Below are 16,871 nucleotides of genomic sequence, written 5' to 3'. Positions count from 1 at the left end.
CTCGGGGCTGTGCGGAAAGCGCGGGGCGGATCCCGGCCGGAGCGGGGAGCGCGGCCGGCGGGCACCGGACGCGGGCGGCGGGCAGGCAGGCACCGGACACTGGCAGCCGCGGTTCAGGGCTTTATTGGAAGGCGCGGCCGCGCTACAGGCGCCCGCGGAAGAGATGGGACCCCCGGGCTGCGGCGGCCGGGCGGCTGTGGGGCAGGACCGGTCCCCGGCCCCGTCGCCTGTCCCTAGCAGGTGGCGTAAGCGTTGGCTCTCTCCCGGATCTCCTCCAGCAGCCCCCAGACGCGCTGCTCCAACGCCTGCAGTCGCGTCGCCTTCGCCGCCATCACTCGCTCGTTGGCCCCGAAGTGCAGCTCCAGCTCTGCGGGACACAGGGCACGCTCAGGGCACAGACCCCTGCCATGTCACCTCCCCGCGTCACCCTTGGGGCACCAGGCGGGACATGCCCAGGGGGACAAGAGGAGGCACACAGGGGGAGATGGGCACTGAGCGGGGTCAGGATGGTGGGGAATGCCCCCGCCACATGCTGCCCCCTCACCTTCCAGCTTCCTCCTGCTGCTGCTGGCCTTGTCCAGGAGGTCCTGGGCCTCCGCCGTCAGCTGCGTCACACGCCGCAGGGCCCCACCAGATACCCCGGCCAGTCCGCTCACCCGGCCTTTCAGCACCACATAGCGCTGCGTCACCTGCACCAGGTCCTGGCAGCACAAGGGCACGGCGAGGCTGAGCCCCCCTGGCACCCCACACCCCCTTGCTGCCGCATTGCAGCCGAGCAGGGCTGGAGCTCACCTGGCTCAGTGTCCCTGAGGTGGCTGTGGCACGCTGTGCCCCGTCCTTGGCTTGCTGTGCCTTGCGGCGGGCATTCCGGCTCTGCTCCTGCAGCGCAGCAATGCGCTGCGCCAGCTCCCGCAGCCGCCGCTGTGCCCGTGACTCCTTCCCCTCCAGCACCTGTAGCCTGCGCTCCGTCTGGGCAAGCACAGGCACTGGCTGCCGGCAGGCACCGCAACTGCTGTGCCCATGGTGCCAGTCCCGCCTTGGCAAACCCATGGCACCCACCCCACACCATCCACATCCCCCTGGCACCAGCCTCACTACCCTTGCTGTGCCCATGGCATCAGCCTTGCTCTCCACGGCACCAACCCCGTCATCCCCAGCATGCCCAAAGCACAATTCCCACTCCCCAGCCATGCTGGTGGCCTTGCCCTCACTCCCCCAGCCCTGGCGTGCCAGTAGCCACAGTGCCCCTCACCTCCTTGACTCTGCTCTCAGCTGCCCGGATGGTGTCCCTGGTGCTCCGCAGCGTGCTCCCTGCTGCTGTCACCTGTGCCCGTGCCATCTCCAATGCCCGCTGTGTCCCTGCCAGCTCATCCCTCACACCCTCCGCTCGCTCCCTGTGGCAGCACAGGCAGCTCCAGCCCCTGCCAGTGCTGGGGGACAGACCCCCAACCCCTGTCACCCCAACATATCCCCCACCACTTGCCTGGCATCCTGTCCCTGCACCAGCAGCCCCTGTGCCACGGCTAGCCCCTGTGCCGTGCTGTTGAGCACCATGTCCACCCCCTCCAGCTGGCCAATGCTCTCATGCATCTCCCGCAGCAGCTCCTGGATCCGGCTGGGGCTGCTGGGCAGGGAGATATTCAGCACCTGCCGAGCCACCAGCTCAATGCTGCCTGGGTCCGCTCCCTCCTCTGCAGGGACACAGGAGCAGGGTGGGCTCAGGGTGGGCACGCTGAGCCCCACCGTGCCCAGGTGCCCACCCTGTGTCAGCGCTACCTGCCAGGAAGGCCTTGATTCGGCGGATGAAGTCCCGCAGCTGGGCTGTCGCCTTCTCCGCACGGCTGCGGGCGGCCTGCGACCGCCCCAGCGCCTCCTCTGCCCGGCTCCGCGCCCCCCGCGCCAGCTCCTGCACCTCCTGCGTCTGGGGAACATGGGGCTGAGCAGGGGGACAGGGTGTCCCCGGGGAGGGGGCACAGGAGGGTGAGCAAGGGATATGCATGGGGACAAGATGGGGACATGCAAGGGGGTGTAATCATAGAATCATAGAACGGTCTGGGTTGGAAGGGACCTCGAAGATCACCTGGTTCCAACCCCCCTGCCGTGAGCAGGGACACCTTCCACCAGACCAGGTTGCTGAAAGCCCCATCCAGCCTGGCCTTGAACACTGCCAGGGACGGGGCACCCACAGCTGCTCTGGGTGACCTGTTCCTGTGTCTCACCACCCTCACAGTAGATTTTCTTCCTAATACCTGATCTAAATCTACCCTCTTCCAGTTTAAGACCATTTCCCCTTGTCCTACTCTTGCTACATGCCCTTGTAAAAAGTAACAGGGTGTGCAAAGGGGCACGGGGACACACCAGGGGACACACACCAGCGTGCAGCAGGGTACAAGGAGGTATGGGAGGGGTGTGCAAGGGGACTCAAAAGGGGTGTGCGGCAGTGGCACGAGGAGGCACACAAATGGCACAAGAGACATCTGTGAAAGGGCACAAGAGGGACATACAGAGGGGACACACCTGGGAGCAAGGAAAGGGCACAAGTGGGATATTCAAGGGGACATGCAAAGGGGCGTGAAAAGGGCAAAAGTGGGCCATGCAAAGGGGACACAAGGAGACCCCAAAAAGTGCTATGGAGCCACCACCACTACCTTCTGTGCCACAACACCCAGCTGTCCCAATGCCACCTCCAGCTGCTGTGAGGTGTTATGGGCGCTGCTCAGGGCTCGAGCTGAGATGGGCAGTGCCCCCATACACCCTGTGCCACCGCAACGCCGTGTCCCCGCACTGTCCTGGCACAGGGCTCCTCCACAAGGCGCTTGCTCGCAGCTCCGGTCCCCAGGCACCCCACAAATCTGCAGTGATGCCAATGGTATAGATGGAAGCTCATGACTGCACGGGGGGAGAGCCCCATGCTGCTCCACCTTGGGGATCGTGCCCCATGTGCCTATTTGCCTCTCACCAGTCTCGCTCTCACCTTCCCATTGATTCTGGCAACGCTGAGTCCCATCACTCGTTTCTGCACCTCCCGCAAGGATTTTCGTGCTGCAGCTGTGCCACGGCGGAAAGCATCGCCCCGCTGCCGCAGCAGCTGCTCAGCCGCTCGCCGTGTCACTTGTGCCCCATTCAGCTTGCCAGCTGTGCTGTTGGCCACCGCCTCTGCCCGCCTTGAGTCCTCCACCGATGCCAGGATGCTGCGGTAAGACTCTGCAGGTGCCAGTGTCAGGGTCTGGCCAGGATGGTTGCCATCAAACCCCCCAGACCTCGCCAGATGCTCTTACCACCAAATCCAGCTGCCGCTACGGTGCCAAGGAGGATTTGGAGGTGGGAAGTGGTTCGGTTGAGACCCCTCAGCTCGTGGCTCAGCCCAGCTAGCTTGTCATGGTGCTGCACATCTGCCTGTGCCAGCTGATCTAGATGTTGTTCCAGCTCTTGGAGCTGCTTCCAGAAGTCATCCAGCTCCATCCTTTGTGGGAGAAGAGGGTTCTCAAGCCTTTTCGGGTGACAAAAGAGAGGTACACCCCTGCCCCAGCCCACCGTGTACACTTGCCTGGTGCCATCCAGCTGCCTGGGCAGCCCGTCAAGGAGGGGGCCACCAGGGTTGCCCCCCTCACCCAGCAGCCGCTCCACACGCCCCAGGGCCTCCTCCAGTGCCCGCAGGCGGCGGGGGCTGAGCAGGGGCGCAGAGCCCCCCTCCCGCAGCGCCCGTGCCTGCACCCCAACACGCCGCAGCCCATCCTGCAGGCTGCCCAGAGCTGGGTCCCAGCGCCCAAAGCAGGGGTGACAGGGCGAGCACTGGGGGAAGGCCTCCTGGTAGCCCCGCTGGCAGCGGTCACAGCGCAGCCCCCCAAAGCCTGGCCGGCACTGGCACTGCCCGCTGGCCTGCTCGCACTGCAGGCTCTCAGCTCCCAGCGGATCACAGTCACACGCTGCAGAGACAGGTGGTAGCATGTCCCAGCCTCCTGAGGGACCCCCATGTCCCCAGACTGCTACCGTGTGTCCCCAGCATCCCACCATATCCCCCTGTGTTTCCAGAGTCTCACCATGTCCCCAAGGTCTCCTATGTCCCCACAGTCCCACCATGTACTCAGTGTCCCCAGAGACTCACCATGTCCCCAGGGTCTAACATGTCCCCAGCATCCCACTGTGTCTCCAAGGTCCCCCATATCCCTTGGGTGCCACCATGTCTCCCACTACATGTCATATAGCATCTCACTACACTTCCAGGGTCCCCCATGTCTGAAGGGTCCCACTGTGTCCCAGGATCTCCTGAGCTCCTCTGTCCCACTCTACTGTCTCCCCAGTATCCCACTGTCTCCCCAGAGCTCCCATGTTCAGTCTCCCACCAATGTCCCCAGGGTCCCACCAAGTCCCCAGGGTCTCCCATGTTCCTACAGTCCCACCAAGCATGCAGTGTCCCCTCCCACCCTATGACCCCAGAGCTCCTGCCTTCCAGGTCCCTGGGATGTGTCCCCACCTCGGCACTCCTGCTCAGGGTCTCCCCAGTGATGCTCCTGGCACTGGGAGCAGACTCGGCCCCCAAAGCCGGGCCGGCACTGGCACTGTCCTGTCACCTGCAGTAAGAGTGGTGTGCTCAGCCGGGCAGCTCACCAGGCACCAGGAGGGCACTGGAGCCATGCCAGGGTGCTGGGAGGGCTCACCACATCGCAGGCGGAGTGCAGGGCATGCACGGGGTGGCAGCCACAGGGCTCGCAGCCCTCTGGCCCTCCCAGGCTCCAGAAGTGGGGTGCGCAGCGGTCACAGCTCTTGCCCACCACGTTGGGCCGGCAGGCGCAGGCACCCGTGCTGCGGTCGCAGGCACAGGTGCCGGTGGTGCAGTGTGAGGCCAGGGTTCCCCGTGGGTCGCAGCTACAGCCTGCGGATGGGTGGGTGGCCACGTGGGGCTCAGCCTGTACCCCCTGCCCAGGCAACAGCCCCCTGGGACCTGGCCCCAGCACCCCAAATCCCCTGGTGGCCCCAAACCAACACACAGCCCCAACCCCCCAATCCAAGCACTCCCCCCCTCCAACCCCAGTGCCTGTCCCCTGCCCAGCGCTGACTCTGGGCACAGCCCCAAACCCCCTCCAAACCCCCCCAACCTCACCTGGCCCTGGCATCACCCAGCCCCAAACCCCCAGACACCCCCAAAACGCACCCAACCCAACCCCCCTTCAAGCCCAATCTGCCCCCACCCCAACGCCACCCGAAGCCTCACCCCCACCCCAAGCCCTTGCATCGCCACAGCCCCCCCATGCCCAAATCCTCACACAGCCCCAACCCTGGCACAGCACCCTGCCCTGCTCACGCCGGCAGCTGCGCTGCAGGGCACTGCCATAGTAGCCGGGCTGGCAGTGGGTGCAGCGGGGCCCAGCAGTGTGGTACAGGCAGCGCAGGCATTGCCCCGTGCGGGGGTCGCAGGCCCCTGGGTCGCTGGCATCAATGTTATTGTTGCACTGGCAGGGCCGGCACACTCCCTCCTCTGTCTCTGGTGCCCCAAAGTAGCCAGGGGAGCAGCGATCGCAGCGGGGCCCTGTGGGGAGGTGGGGGCTGTAGGCGCTGGGGTCCTGCAACCCAGGTGCCGGGGGGTCCTCACAGCGCAGTGCCCACTCTGCCCCTCACCAGCGTATCCAGGTGCACAGAGGCAGACAATGTGGTGGGCTTCCTCATCGGCATGGCAGGCACTGCCGTGGTAGTGCCGCGTGCCAGGGTAGCCAGGGCAGGGGCAGGGCCGGCACTGCTGCCCTGAGCCCAGCACTGGGTCCCCATAGTAACCATCCAGGCACCTGCAAAGACAAGGGGTGAGTGCCCCAGGGGTCCATCCCACCCATCATATCCCATCCCACCATCCCGTCTCATCCATGCCATGCCGTGATATCCCATCTCATTTCACCCATCTCATCATATCCCATCCCATTATCCCATCCAGTGTCACCCCATCATATCCCATCCCACCGTCCCATCCCATCTCATCATATCACATCCCACCATCCCATCTCATCCATGCCATGCCATATATCCCATCTCATCCATCTCATCAGATCCCATCCCATTATCCCATCCAATGTCATCCCATCATATACCATCCCACCATCCTAACTCATCCCATCCCACCATCCCATCAGATCCCACCCTATCGTTTCCATCCCATCCCATCTCATCTCATCCATCACATCCATTATATCCCGCACCATCATATCCCACACCATCATATCCCATCCTATCCCATCCTATCCCATCCAGCTGTATCCATCCCTTCCCATCCCACGCCATGCCATGCCATGCTGTCCCATCCCCTCACCTCCGAGCAGGCTCACCTCTCGCAGTGCCGGCCAGCAGTGTGGTCACGGCAGCGCAGGCAGCTGCCTGTCTGGGGGTCACACTCCTCAGCGTGCCCGTTGCACTGGCAGGGCCGGCAGGCGGGGAAGCCCCAGTGGCCAGGTTGGCACTGGTCACACTGCCGGCCCACGGTGCCGGGCTGGCACCGGCACTGGCCACTCACCGCATCACACAGCTGTGACACCGAACCCTCCGGGGAGCAGGCACAGGCTGTGGGACAGCATGGCTCAGGGCAGGGACATGGGTGCAGGGAGACAGGGATGGACAGGCAGAAAGATAAAGGCCAGCACCCAGGGCGTGCCCAACCCACGGGCTTTGGCTCAGGAAGGCTCACAGGGACACACAGGTGGGCAGACAGAAGGGCACATGGACAGATGGGTAAATGCAAGGCAGGGCAGTGCCCACACCAGGCAGGAACATGGGGATCAGACGCATGGATGGATGGGAATACAGGCGGACAGAGCAGGAACCCAGACCCAACCCACAGGCTGCAGGACAGCAGAGCTGAGATGGACACATGCACGGGCAGATGAACAGACAGACAGGCAGCGAACAGGGCTCCGGTGGCTGGACGGACAGACAGACAGACAGGAGGGACAGGGGCGCCTGGCAGGCACAGACCCCATACTCACGGCTGCAGCCCAGGGGCCCGAAGCCATAGCTGCTGGGGGCGCAGCGGTTGCAGCGGCGACCGAGGACGTGGGGCTTGCACTCGCACTGCCCTCCCTGCACCTGGCACTCACTGCTGCGGGAGCCCTGCGGGTCGCACTGGCAGGCTGTGGGCAGCAGGGCAAGCGTGGGGCCAGGGCTGCCCTGCCCACACACTGCCTGCACCCTGGCACCACTCCCCTGCCCGACCCCACCATGGGCATGGCCTCATCCTGACCCACTGCACCGGGTACCCCTGCGCACCCCTGAAACGGGCGCTGCAACAATCACAGCTTCATCTCGACCCACTGTCCCGGGTACCCCTGCCCACCCTGCCGGGCATGGCCCCATCCTGACCCCTGTCCCAGGTACCCCTGCCCACCCTGCCACGGGCATGGCCCCATCCTGACCCACTGTCCCGGGTACCCCTGCCCACCCTGCTGGGCATGGCCCCATCCTGACCCCTGTCCCAGGTACCCCTGCCCACCCTGCCACGGGCATGGCCCCATCCTGACCCACTGCACCGGGTACCCCTGCCCACCCTGCCATAGGCACAGCCCCATCCTGACCCCCTGCCCCAGGCAGGACTGCACCCTCGCCCGCTGCCCCGGTCACGTCCCCTGAGCCCAGCAGGGTGCCCTGCCCACGGTGGCCCCACTCACGCAGCGCCCCGCCATGCAGCAGGGCCGAGACACTGCAGACCAGGCGCGCGCAGGCCTGGGCCAGGGGGGGTGGGGGGGCCATGCGAAATGCCTCCAGGCACCGGTACCGCTCCAGCTCCTCCCGGCGCGCCGCCGCCGCCTCCACCCCATGGAAGCCCGGCAACTCCAACACCCGCGGCAGGAGCACCAACTGTGCCAGGCAGTGGGAAGGGGAGAGGAGATGGGGCTGGGGGGGCACAGCCACCCCTTGCCGTGGGGCCTGGCCCCTGCTCCCAGGCCAGACCCGAGTGCCCCAGGGCAGCCCCGACCCTGCTAGGGGCTCAACTGCCCCAGCCTCGTCAACAGCCCCAGCATCACTGACATCCCCAGTCTCATCAACATTCCCAGCCCCATGGATACTCCCACCCAAACTGCCATCCCCACAGGCTTCCTTATCCCCATCTCCACCAACATCCCTAAGGCCAACCCCAACTCCATCAAATCCCCAACCCCATCGATATCCCCTTCCCCATCAACGTCCTCATCCCTTTTCTCACTCACGCCACATCCCCATCCTAACCCCATCCTCATCCCATCCTGTTCCTATTCCCATCGCCATCGCCATCCCCACCCCAAGTGCAGCCCCAGACAGGGGTCACTGCCCACCACAGCTCATGGTCCCCGTCCCTTGCCCATCACCTCAGTCCTGCCAAGCCCCAGGTGCAGGGCGCAGCGGGACCCCCCCCTCACCGAGTCGATGAGGATGAAGGCGCTGGGGTGACGCTGTGTGACACCAGCTCGTTGAAGCCGCATGGTCACCTCGTAGGGGGTGCTGGGCTCAAAGCAGAAGGGCTGGGAGAGCAGCACGTACCTGTGCAGAGGCAGGAATCACAGTATGGGCACAGCAGGGCCATGGGGACAGCCAGGGAACAGCAGCAGCGGCACTCGGCAACCTTCGTTGTCCCTGTCCCCATCCCTCACCTGTGTGGTAGGACTGTCCCTGTTTCCACTCCATCCCTATTCCTCAGTTCTGGGAGAGTGGCAGGTCTGCCCTTGTCCCTGTCCTGTCCCAATCATTGTCCCCTTCTTCACCCCATCCCCATCCTCATGCCCATGTCATTCCCATCCTCATGCCACCCTTATTCCACCCCATCCCATCCCACCCCACCCCATCCCCACCTCTGGCTGTGGGGCAGGCTCTCGCGGTACATCTGCTCAGAGGGCAGCAGGTTCCCACAGCGAGGGCTGGTGGGCAGCACCCGGGAGCTGACGCTGACCATGGCCTCCCAGTCCTCAGCTGACTGTGGCGACAGGCGAGGTGGCATCAGGGACATGCCACTCTGTACACACTGTGGCCATAGCCAAGGCCGCGGCAGCGCTCACCTCGGGCTCGTAGCGCAGCAGCAGCTCGTAGTCCATGGGGTAGGGCACGTTGTCCACGCGGAAAGTCAGGCCAGCCCCGTCCCGCACCCGGGCAAACCCCGAGCCCGTCCATGTCACCATGCGCCTGGTGCCATCCCGCACCACCTCCTCCACATCCGGCTGGGCAGGGCACCGGCACAGCTTGGCCCCGGCTCCCCTGGCACTGCCCCCAGCCGCCCCCAGCCTTCGGTGCCCCACCATGCCCCATGGCACCCACCCCGGCTCACCTTGGGGGGCTGCTGGCGGCTGCGGCGCGAAGGGGTGCGGGGCTGGGGGATGCGGGGGGGGCTGCGCTGGTGCCGCAGGCGTCCCTTCCGCCCCCCCGGCTCCCCAGTGTCATACTCCAGGCAGTCCTGGGGCACCTCCGCCCGGATGGCACCCTGTGGGGCTGGGGTCAGGGGACGGGTGGCCATGCACGGGGACAGCCATGCTTGGGACAGCCATGCACAGGGCATGGTGACAGCCAAATGTAGGATGAGGTGACAGCTATGCATGGAACATGGTGCGTGATGACAGCCATGTAGAAGCCCAGGCTGGGGGCACAGGGAGTCCCCCAGGAGACTCACCGGGAGCTGGGGGTGGTTGTGGCTGTGGCCAGTGGCCCGCTCAGCCTCATAGGTGTAGTAATCCAGGGGGGCGCAGAAGAAGCCAGGCTGTACCTGGTCGCACTGCCGCCCCATGAGGTGGGGACGGCAGGGACAAGCCCCATCCTCCATGGAGCACCTAGGGGTGACCATCCTGTCCCTCCATCTGTCCTTGTCTGGCTGTGTCCTCACCCATCCCTCTTTCCAACCCTGTTCCCATCTCTCCGCCTCTGGGGATGGAGATCCCTCCCTCCATCCCAGCACACTCTATCCTTCCCCAGCCCTGTACCCATCCCTCCACCGATGTCCCCATCCCTCCCTCCGCCCATGCTTGACCCCCAGCCCTGTCCCCACTCCCCCCCCCCCCCATCTCTGTGCCCCACCGGGCACTGTTCTGGGCCCCACCGGTTGCTGTAGGCTCCCCCGAAGTCACAGGCGCAGGGCCGGCAGCCCCCCACGTCATAGCTCAGGCCCCAGAACTCAGGCTGCAGTGAGAGCAAGGGGATGTGGGGCAGGTGTGGGGCCAGCCCAGCCCTGGGGATTGCCATGGGGCTGCGGAGAGTCAGGGCCACAGAACATGGCGTGGGGCAGGCTGTGGGGCAGACTGGGGCACTCACCACGCACTGGCTGCAGGAGCGCCCAGCCACGAAGCGTTTGCAGTAGCAGTCCCCGCTGATGGGGTCGCAGGGGGAGCTGCCCGCCACCGTGCCCCGAGGGTCACACCTGCATGCTGCCCCCCATGCGCACGCACCCCCACATGTGAGGGGCTGCCACATGGGACTGCAGCCCATGGGTATCATGGCCCTCCCTCCCCATCCTGTTTCCTTCCATCCCTCAACCCTCCACCCCGCATCTCTCTGTCCCCATTCCTCCAACCCCACCCCTCCATTCCACATCCCTCCATCCCACGACCCTCCATCTCCATCCCCCCATCCCATATCCCTCTATCTCCATCATCCCTCCATCCCCATCCCTCCACACCACAACCCCCCATCCTCATCCCTCCATCCCATATCCCTCTATCTCCATCCCTCCACCTCCACCCCTCCATCATCCCTCCACCCCCATCCCTCCACACCACAACCCCCCATCCTCATCCCTCCATCCCATATCCCTCTATCTCCATCCCTCCACCTCCACCCCTCCATCATCCCTCCACCCCCATCCCTCCACCCCACATCCTCCTGTGCCCATCCCTGGGTCTCAGCTCACGCTGGCAGCCCTGTGGGTCGCCGTGGCTGAGGCCATAGGCACCGTGCCGGCAGCGGTCACAGCGGGGACCGGCCACATTCTCCTTGCAGCGGCACTGCCCCGCAATCATGCCCAGCGCCACATCCGTGTGCCCATCACAGGCACCTCCGTCCAGCGAGCCCGCTGGGTCGCAGTCGCATGCTGCCAAGAGAGACACCACAGGGAGCTGCAGCTGCCAGCACTGGGAGCTGTGGGGCCAGTGCGGGTGGCACTGGAAGCCATGGGGCCAGGGCGAGCCATGGGGCTCAGCACTCACGGGCACAGGCGGTGGGGGAGCGGATGTCGGAGCGGGGGTGCCGGTAGTAGAAAGGCTTGCAGAGGTGGCAGCGGCGGCCCATGGTGTTGTGCTGGCAGCCATCGCACACGGCCCCGCTGGTGTTCCCGGTGGCCAGGAAGACGGCCATGTCGAAGTGGCACTGCTGTGAGTGCTCATTGCAGTCACACCCTGAAGGGACAGCACCGTGGCACAGCATGCTGCACCCCAAACCCCTGCTTGGCAGCACCCCCACCCCAAACCCAGGGATGCAGCTCCTCGATCCCCACCCCTCAAGCCCCAGCCTGCAGACACCGCAGCCCCACACCCCAGCAGGATGCACCCCAACCCCTGCAAACCTCAGCCTGTAGCACCCTGATCCTCCCCAACCCCAAAGCATGGCACGTGGAACCCTCAAGCCCCAGCCCCAAGCCATGGCCCCCAGGATGCTGAACCCTCCACTCACAACATGCAGGACCCCAAAATCCCCAAGCACCACATGCAGGATCCCCATTCCCCCAGCCCGGCCCACGGGACCCCAAGCCCCCAGGCACAGCATGGTGCCAGTGCCAGCGCAGGGCACTGACGGCGGCAGGCGTTGGTGCTGGAGCCCTTGGCCGGGCGCCAGGGCAGGTCCTGGTAGAAGTCCTGGCAGCGCTCACAGTTGAGCCCCTGCGTGTGGTGCTTGCAGACGCAGCGCCCGTGGACCTGTGGGGGAGAGCACCCACTTCAGCATGGCTGCCAGGTCCCACAGGGCACTGTGCCGGACTGGTGGCTGAGTGCACCTCACCATGCCAGGGACAGAGGACGCTGGGGCACCAGGTGCCGGGGCACAGTGAGCAGCGTGGCCATGACAGAAGCAGCTCCCGCGCAGCACCAGCTCATCCACAGCATAGTAGTACTTGTGCAGCACTTCCCGCCGCGTGTCCAGCAGGTTGTCCCCCAGCGTGTGCAGCTTGGTGAGGTTCACTCGCAGGTTGGTGACACGCAGCAGGTCTGGGGGAGCAGCACGGTCAGCACCCACCCTGCTGCCTGCCAGCCCCGCAGCCCCAGCACCCCTGGCTACGCACCCTGGATGTCTGGGCTGTAGGGATCTGCCACGGGGATGGAGGGGTCCAGCACCTTGAAAATGACCTGGGAGGAGGAAGGGTTGGTGATCCGAGACCCCCCAGCCCCCCGGCTCCTCTCTGCACCTCCCGGCCCCACGCACCTCCCCATGGCTGGAGGGCTCGATCTCGGAGTAGCGCTGGTCACACAGCACCTCGTCCACCAGCCCTGAGGGCTGGTCAGGGATGCTGGGGAAGATCTTGGAGCAGTTGTAGGCGAAGTAGCGATAGACCTTCCAGCTGCGTCCGAAGTCGGCCGAGCGCTCCACCAGCATGGCCGCAGGGCGGAAGGTCTGCGGGACACCCAGCTGGGACGGGGGCCAGCCCCACAGCCCCCGCAGATCCATCCCATCCCATCCCACCCCATCCCAGGCACCCATGGGGCAGGACCCACCTTAAACTTCATGATGAGGTGGGTGAAGTGGAACTCTCCCTCCAGGTCCAGGCGGATGCTGACGTGCTCCACGCCTGAGAGGGACAGAGAGGTGATGGTGGAGGCCAGGGAAGACCCCCACCCCAGTCCCATGGCCGTGCAGCACCAAGGCACGTACACATGGGGGCAGCCCCGCTGCTGCCATGACCTCACCATTCTCGGACTGCCACCAGGTCCGCTGATCGTTGGGGCCAGTCAGGTAGATGACATTCTCGATGCGGTGGCTCTCAGGCAGGGATGGGTCCCGCGAGTCACAGGTGAAGCATTTCTCTGAGTCCTGTGCCAGGGGGTGACACCGTCAGGGACGGGCAGCTGGAGGCTGCAGCAGTGCCCAGCTGTGCCAGAGCTGTGCCAGGTGGGCTCACCTGGAGGTGGCTGACGATGCAGTACTCCTGGGGCCCATCCAGCCCACAGGTGGAGGTGGCACTCAGGCAGGGGGCTCGCCCCACCAGGAGGTTCCCAGTGGCCGGGTAACAGCTGCCGCGGGCACAGCCGTGACTCAAGTCGGGCTCCTGCCAGGCCCCTGCTGCTGGCACCCCCGCTGCAGAGACTGTGAGGACATGGGCTGGGGGCTGTGCCAGGGCCCCCAGGCACGCCATGCACCCCACACGCACCGCCCAGATGCCTGCCCATCACCCACCCCACCCCCAGCTGTCCCATCCCGCCCCATCCCCGTGTCCCGACCCACTGATGCAGCACGAAGCTCCGTGATCCGGAAAGGTGCTGGCAGCAGCGCCAGGGCCTCGTGACCGGGGGGCAGGGAGCGGGGCCGGGCGGGCGGCAGGGGTGAGCGGGGGGCTGGGCTGCCTGTGCTCCTGGGGGACCAGGCAGCCCCGGGGCACCGAGCGGTGCCGGGGGGAGTCAGGAGCCAGGTCAGGCGCTCACTAATCCCGCCAGAGCTCAGCGCAGCCCGGATTCCCCGCTGGGATTTGTGGTCATCAGGCCCTCACTGCCTCCAGCCAGGGAGCATCGCCATTGCTACCACCTCCGCTGCCCCGGCGGGGGTGCCAGGGCCACCACAGCCCCCTGGCATCACGGGTGTGCAGGGTGCACCACCGTGCGTGCGCGGAGCCCCGCCGAGGCCAGTGCTTACCCAGCAGGAGAGCGAGTACCAGGAGGTCCATGGGCAGCCGAGGGCTCTGCCTGGGGGGACATGGAGACAGCACTGCAGCAGGGCACAGGGTACGGCATGGCACAGGGTACAGCATGGCACAGGGCAGCCGGGGCCTGGCCTCTCCCGGCTCTGGCATGGCCATGCACCCCAGGGTGCACCCACCCAGTTCCAGCATGGCAGTGCACCTGGGGACAGCACCGGGAAGCAGGGTCGGGTGGGACAGTTTAGTCCCAACATCCGCTGGGGTGGCACCCAGCGCCCACCCCATGGCCGTGCCCAGCCCTGCGCAGCCCCGAGGGGCACGGCTGTGCCCCGCACCCCCGGAACCCACACGAGCTGTGCTGCGCCCCATCCTGCCCTGCTTGGGGTGGATCCATCCCTTGGAGTGTCACTGGTGTCCCCGGGGGGTCCCAAGGGCTGGGCCAGGGCCAGCCTGGGAGGGGAGCCAGGAGTGCGGGAGCCGGCTGGGCAAGGGCGTCCCTGCCGCTGGCCGGGGTCCCGCTATTAACTTTAGGCTGGAGCTGCCTTTTGTGCTCGCTCCCTCCCGGTACCGCCCGCTCCCAGGCGCTGGATCAGAGCCTGGCCCCGGCGCTGCCCCAACACATCTTCCCTGTCCCCGCCCGGGAGCCGGCCCGGGGCAGGGGGTCGGGGCGGCGGGGGGCTGCAGCGCTGCCCCGGCCCCGCTCGAAGCCACACCAGGGCGGCGGGAGAGGCGGTGCGGGGCCACGTGCTGGCGCGGGGGTCCCCGAGCCCGCGCCCCCCGGTACCTGGCGTCCTGCGGCGTCCGGCGGGGCCAAGGCCAGGGGCGAGGGCGGCGGGAGACCTGCTGCCCCCCGGGCCGGGAGCACAGCACTGAGCCGGGGCGGGGGAGGCGATGGGATGGCGGCGGCGAGGGCCCCCCCCTTCCCCGTGCACGATTCTTATTCAAATGTGCTGCCCGCTGAAAGGGACGGCGGTCTCCAGGCTACGGGAATGTCACTGCCGATTCCTTCTGCCTGGAGGCCCCCGCCGCCCGCCCGGCCAGGCGTCGGCAGCCCGGGCACGCCCCGGCCCCGGCGGCACGGCGGGCCCCGCCGAACAAAGGGGCGCCGGGCGGGCCGGGAGCAGCGGCGCCGCGTTCCCCGGGCTCCCGGCACGGCGTGGCAGGAACGCGCCGGCGGCCGCTTGCAGGGTGGGCTGGGTGCCCCCTGCTCCGGCAAACCAGGGGGCCAAGGCACCGGGTTTCACCCCACCTGGGGATGCCCCACGCGGAGGCCAGGATGCGGGAGCTCACCCAGGTACAGGCACGATGCTGCTGGCCGGCCACATTCCTCCCGAGCGACCCAGCCCTACCACGGCTCCCCGGGCAAAGTCCGACATGTGCCAGCCCCGGGAAGCACGCTGCAGGCGGGGGGACCCAGCCCGCCTCTCCCCACGCACCCCGCAGCACCGTCCTTGGGTGCCGCCTCCGCCCCGCTGCCGGCACCCAGCCAGTGCCCTGGGGCTGGGGCTGCGCCAGGGCTGTGCCGTGCCCGGGGCTCCCCGCCAGCATGCCAGCTCCTACCTGTGCTCAAGGGGCCCAGGGTGCCGGGCAGGTGGCTGGTGGCCCAGGTGGGCTGCAGAGTGGGCCAGCTCGGCCCGCTGGGCTCGGGCAGGGCTCAGCTGCTGTTCCTGGAGGAGGGCAGCCAGCGCCTGTCTCCTCCTCCAGCAGCCGTGCCAGGCGAGGGGAGGGACCTGCCCGCACCCAGAGTTAGCCAAGGTGAGCGGAGGCCAGGTACAAGCCGGCAGTGGCCCACACATGGCACGGTGCTGCCCCATGCCCAGGCTGGCCGGGGGCCAGCACAGCATCCCCGCGGGATGTGCCCAGTCATGCAAGACAGGTTGCGTGGCCAAGACTCGCACCGTGCCGCACCGGCCCATCTGTGCCTGCTCGGGGCATGTCTCCAGCAGCAGTACTGGGAGCTCTGGTGTGGCATGGCAGCCAGCGGCACTACCTCCGCACCCATGCCAGATGGATCCCGCTTCCCCCCCGCCCCATGCTGGCACCATGGTGCCCTGAGCCAGAGCCCACTCACCTCATGCCAGTCAGTGCTGCCTGAGATCCTTGGGACTGGCCGGGCCGGGGGCTGAGCCGGCAGCCCTGGAGCCCTGCAAGGAGCGTGGCCACGCACCAGGGCCAGGCTCGACAGAGACCTTGCTGTCACGCAGGGATGGTGCCTTTTATTAGCCAAGGCCGAAGGAAGGAAAAGGAGCTGCGTGCTCCCAACACCAAGGCTGCACTCCGGCCAGCCGCCAGTGAGCAAGGTCACGGGCAGACAAAGCAGTGGCTCCCCCGGCTGCTGGCCATGAAGGTGCCAAAACTCCTGCCCCGAGGGACACCCTGACAGCACAGGCTGGGCTCCTGCACCTCAGCGGGGCAAGGGATGCTGTGGGCAGAGCCCTGCCAGCTCCCCGTGGCCGTGCTCTCCACAGGCACTGGGAAACCTCGAAAAAGGGCAGGGCTGTGCCCAGCGGTGAAGGGTGGTGGCTAGGCACCACCGCCTCCTTGGCTAGGAGGACTGGCAGGAGATGAGCTGATAAAGAGCCATTAGCACTGGCCAGCATGTCTGTATCACAGGGAGCTTGCCAAGCAAACCTTATTCTGCTCTGAGGAGATCCAAAGTGGCCTGATATAGGTGACTGTGACAGGATCCCTGGCCCTGAAAAGCAACGTAAAAGCAGGAAGGAGGGATCCTCAGCGGGATCCGAGGGACAAGTGAGGTGTCCCAGCCCACCCTCCAGGCACCTCCTGGCTCCCCTGAAGGCTGCTCTGACTTCCCACACTCAGCTGCAAGCCCCTCAGCTGCCCTATAGCCCAACGCGTAGGGGTGGCCCGTGTCTGTCCGCGGAGATGACATGTCAGGGGCAGCTCCACCGGCCAGAGATCTGCCAGCAGCTCTGCCGCAGTCAGCGTTCAAAGTCGCCGAACATCCCCTGCTCTCTCGGGCACACACGGCCTCAGCTCCACCAGCCCCTTTCAGCAGCCATCAGAGCACTTTCACAGCAGACTGAGCAGCTCAGAGGGACAGCAGTGGGAAGCGGCAGCGCTCATGCCTTTCGGGGAAGCA

General features: G+C 66.5%; 1 protein-coding gene across 8 annotated transcripts; it reads right to left on the bottom strand.

Moving 5' to 3' along the window:
* Nucleotides 1-107: 107 nt before the first annotated feature.
* LOC308063087 (laminin subunit beta-2-like) lies at nucleotides 108-16,580 on the bottom strand. Of its 8 annotated transcripts, none has more exons than XM_080385580.1 (36): nucleotides 15,836-16,580; nucleotides 14,553-15,498; nucleotides 13,765-13,814; nucleotides 13,037-13,221; nucleotides 12,825-12,948; nucleotides 12,633-12,706; nucleotides 12,343-12,531; nucleotides 12,203-12,266; nucleotides 11,923-12,128; nucleotides 11,720-11,840; nucleotides 11,136-11,324; nucleotides 10,841-11,020; nucleotides 10,246-10,358; nucleotides 10,034-10,113; nucleotides 9,611-9,767; nucleotides 9,272-9,424; nucleotides 9,006-9,164; nucleotides 8,802-8,923; nucleotides 8,373-8,493; nucleotides 7,644-7,833; nucleotides 6,966-7,109; nucleotides 6,312-6,543; nucleotides 5,617-5,780; nucleotides 5,303-5,527; nucleotides 4,659-4,873; nucleotides 4,475-4,571; nucleotides 3,548-3,926; nucleotides 3,279-3,463; nucleotides 2,975-3,204; nucleotides 2,649-2,852; nucleotides 1,777-1,921; nucleotides 1,480-1,691; nucleotides 1,253-1,390; nucleotides 793-969; nucleotides 545-701; nucleotides 108-367 (listed from the first exon to the last, which is right to left on the bottom strand). In XM_080385580.1, exons 3-36 carry the CDS (start codon nucleotides 13,793-13,795, stop codon nucleotides 234-236), a joined length of 5,496 nt encoding a protein of 1,831 aa, XP_080241706.1. In that variant the 5' UTR covers nucleotides 13,796-13,814; nucleotides 14,553-15,498; nucleotides 15,836-16,580; the 3' UTR covers nucleotides 108-233. The 8 variants fall into 8 exon arrangements, with proteins under 8 accessions (XP_080241706.1, XP_080241705.1, XP_080241707.1 ...); XM_080385579.1 differs by having other exon boundaries at nucleotides 14,553-15,435; nucleotides 15,840-16,580; XM_080385581.1 differs by having other exon boundaries at nucleotides 15,329-15,435; nucleotides 15,840-16,580.
* Between the last annotated feature and the right edge of the window lie 291 nt (nucleotides 16,581-16,871).

The sequence above is a fragment of the Falco punctatus genome (assembly GCF_963210335.1).
Source record: "Falco punctatus genome assembly, chromosome: 4".
NCBI classification, from domain to species: Eukaryota; Metazoa; Chordata; class Aves; order Falconiformes; family Falconidae; genus Falco; species Falco punctatus.
The sequence above is the reverse complement of the archived record's forward strand: the minus strand, read 5'-3'. Positions and strand labels throughout refer to the sequence as shown.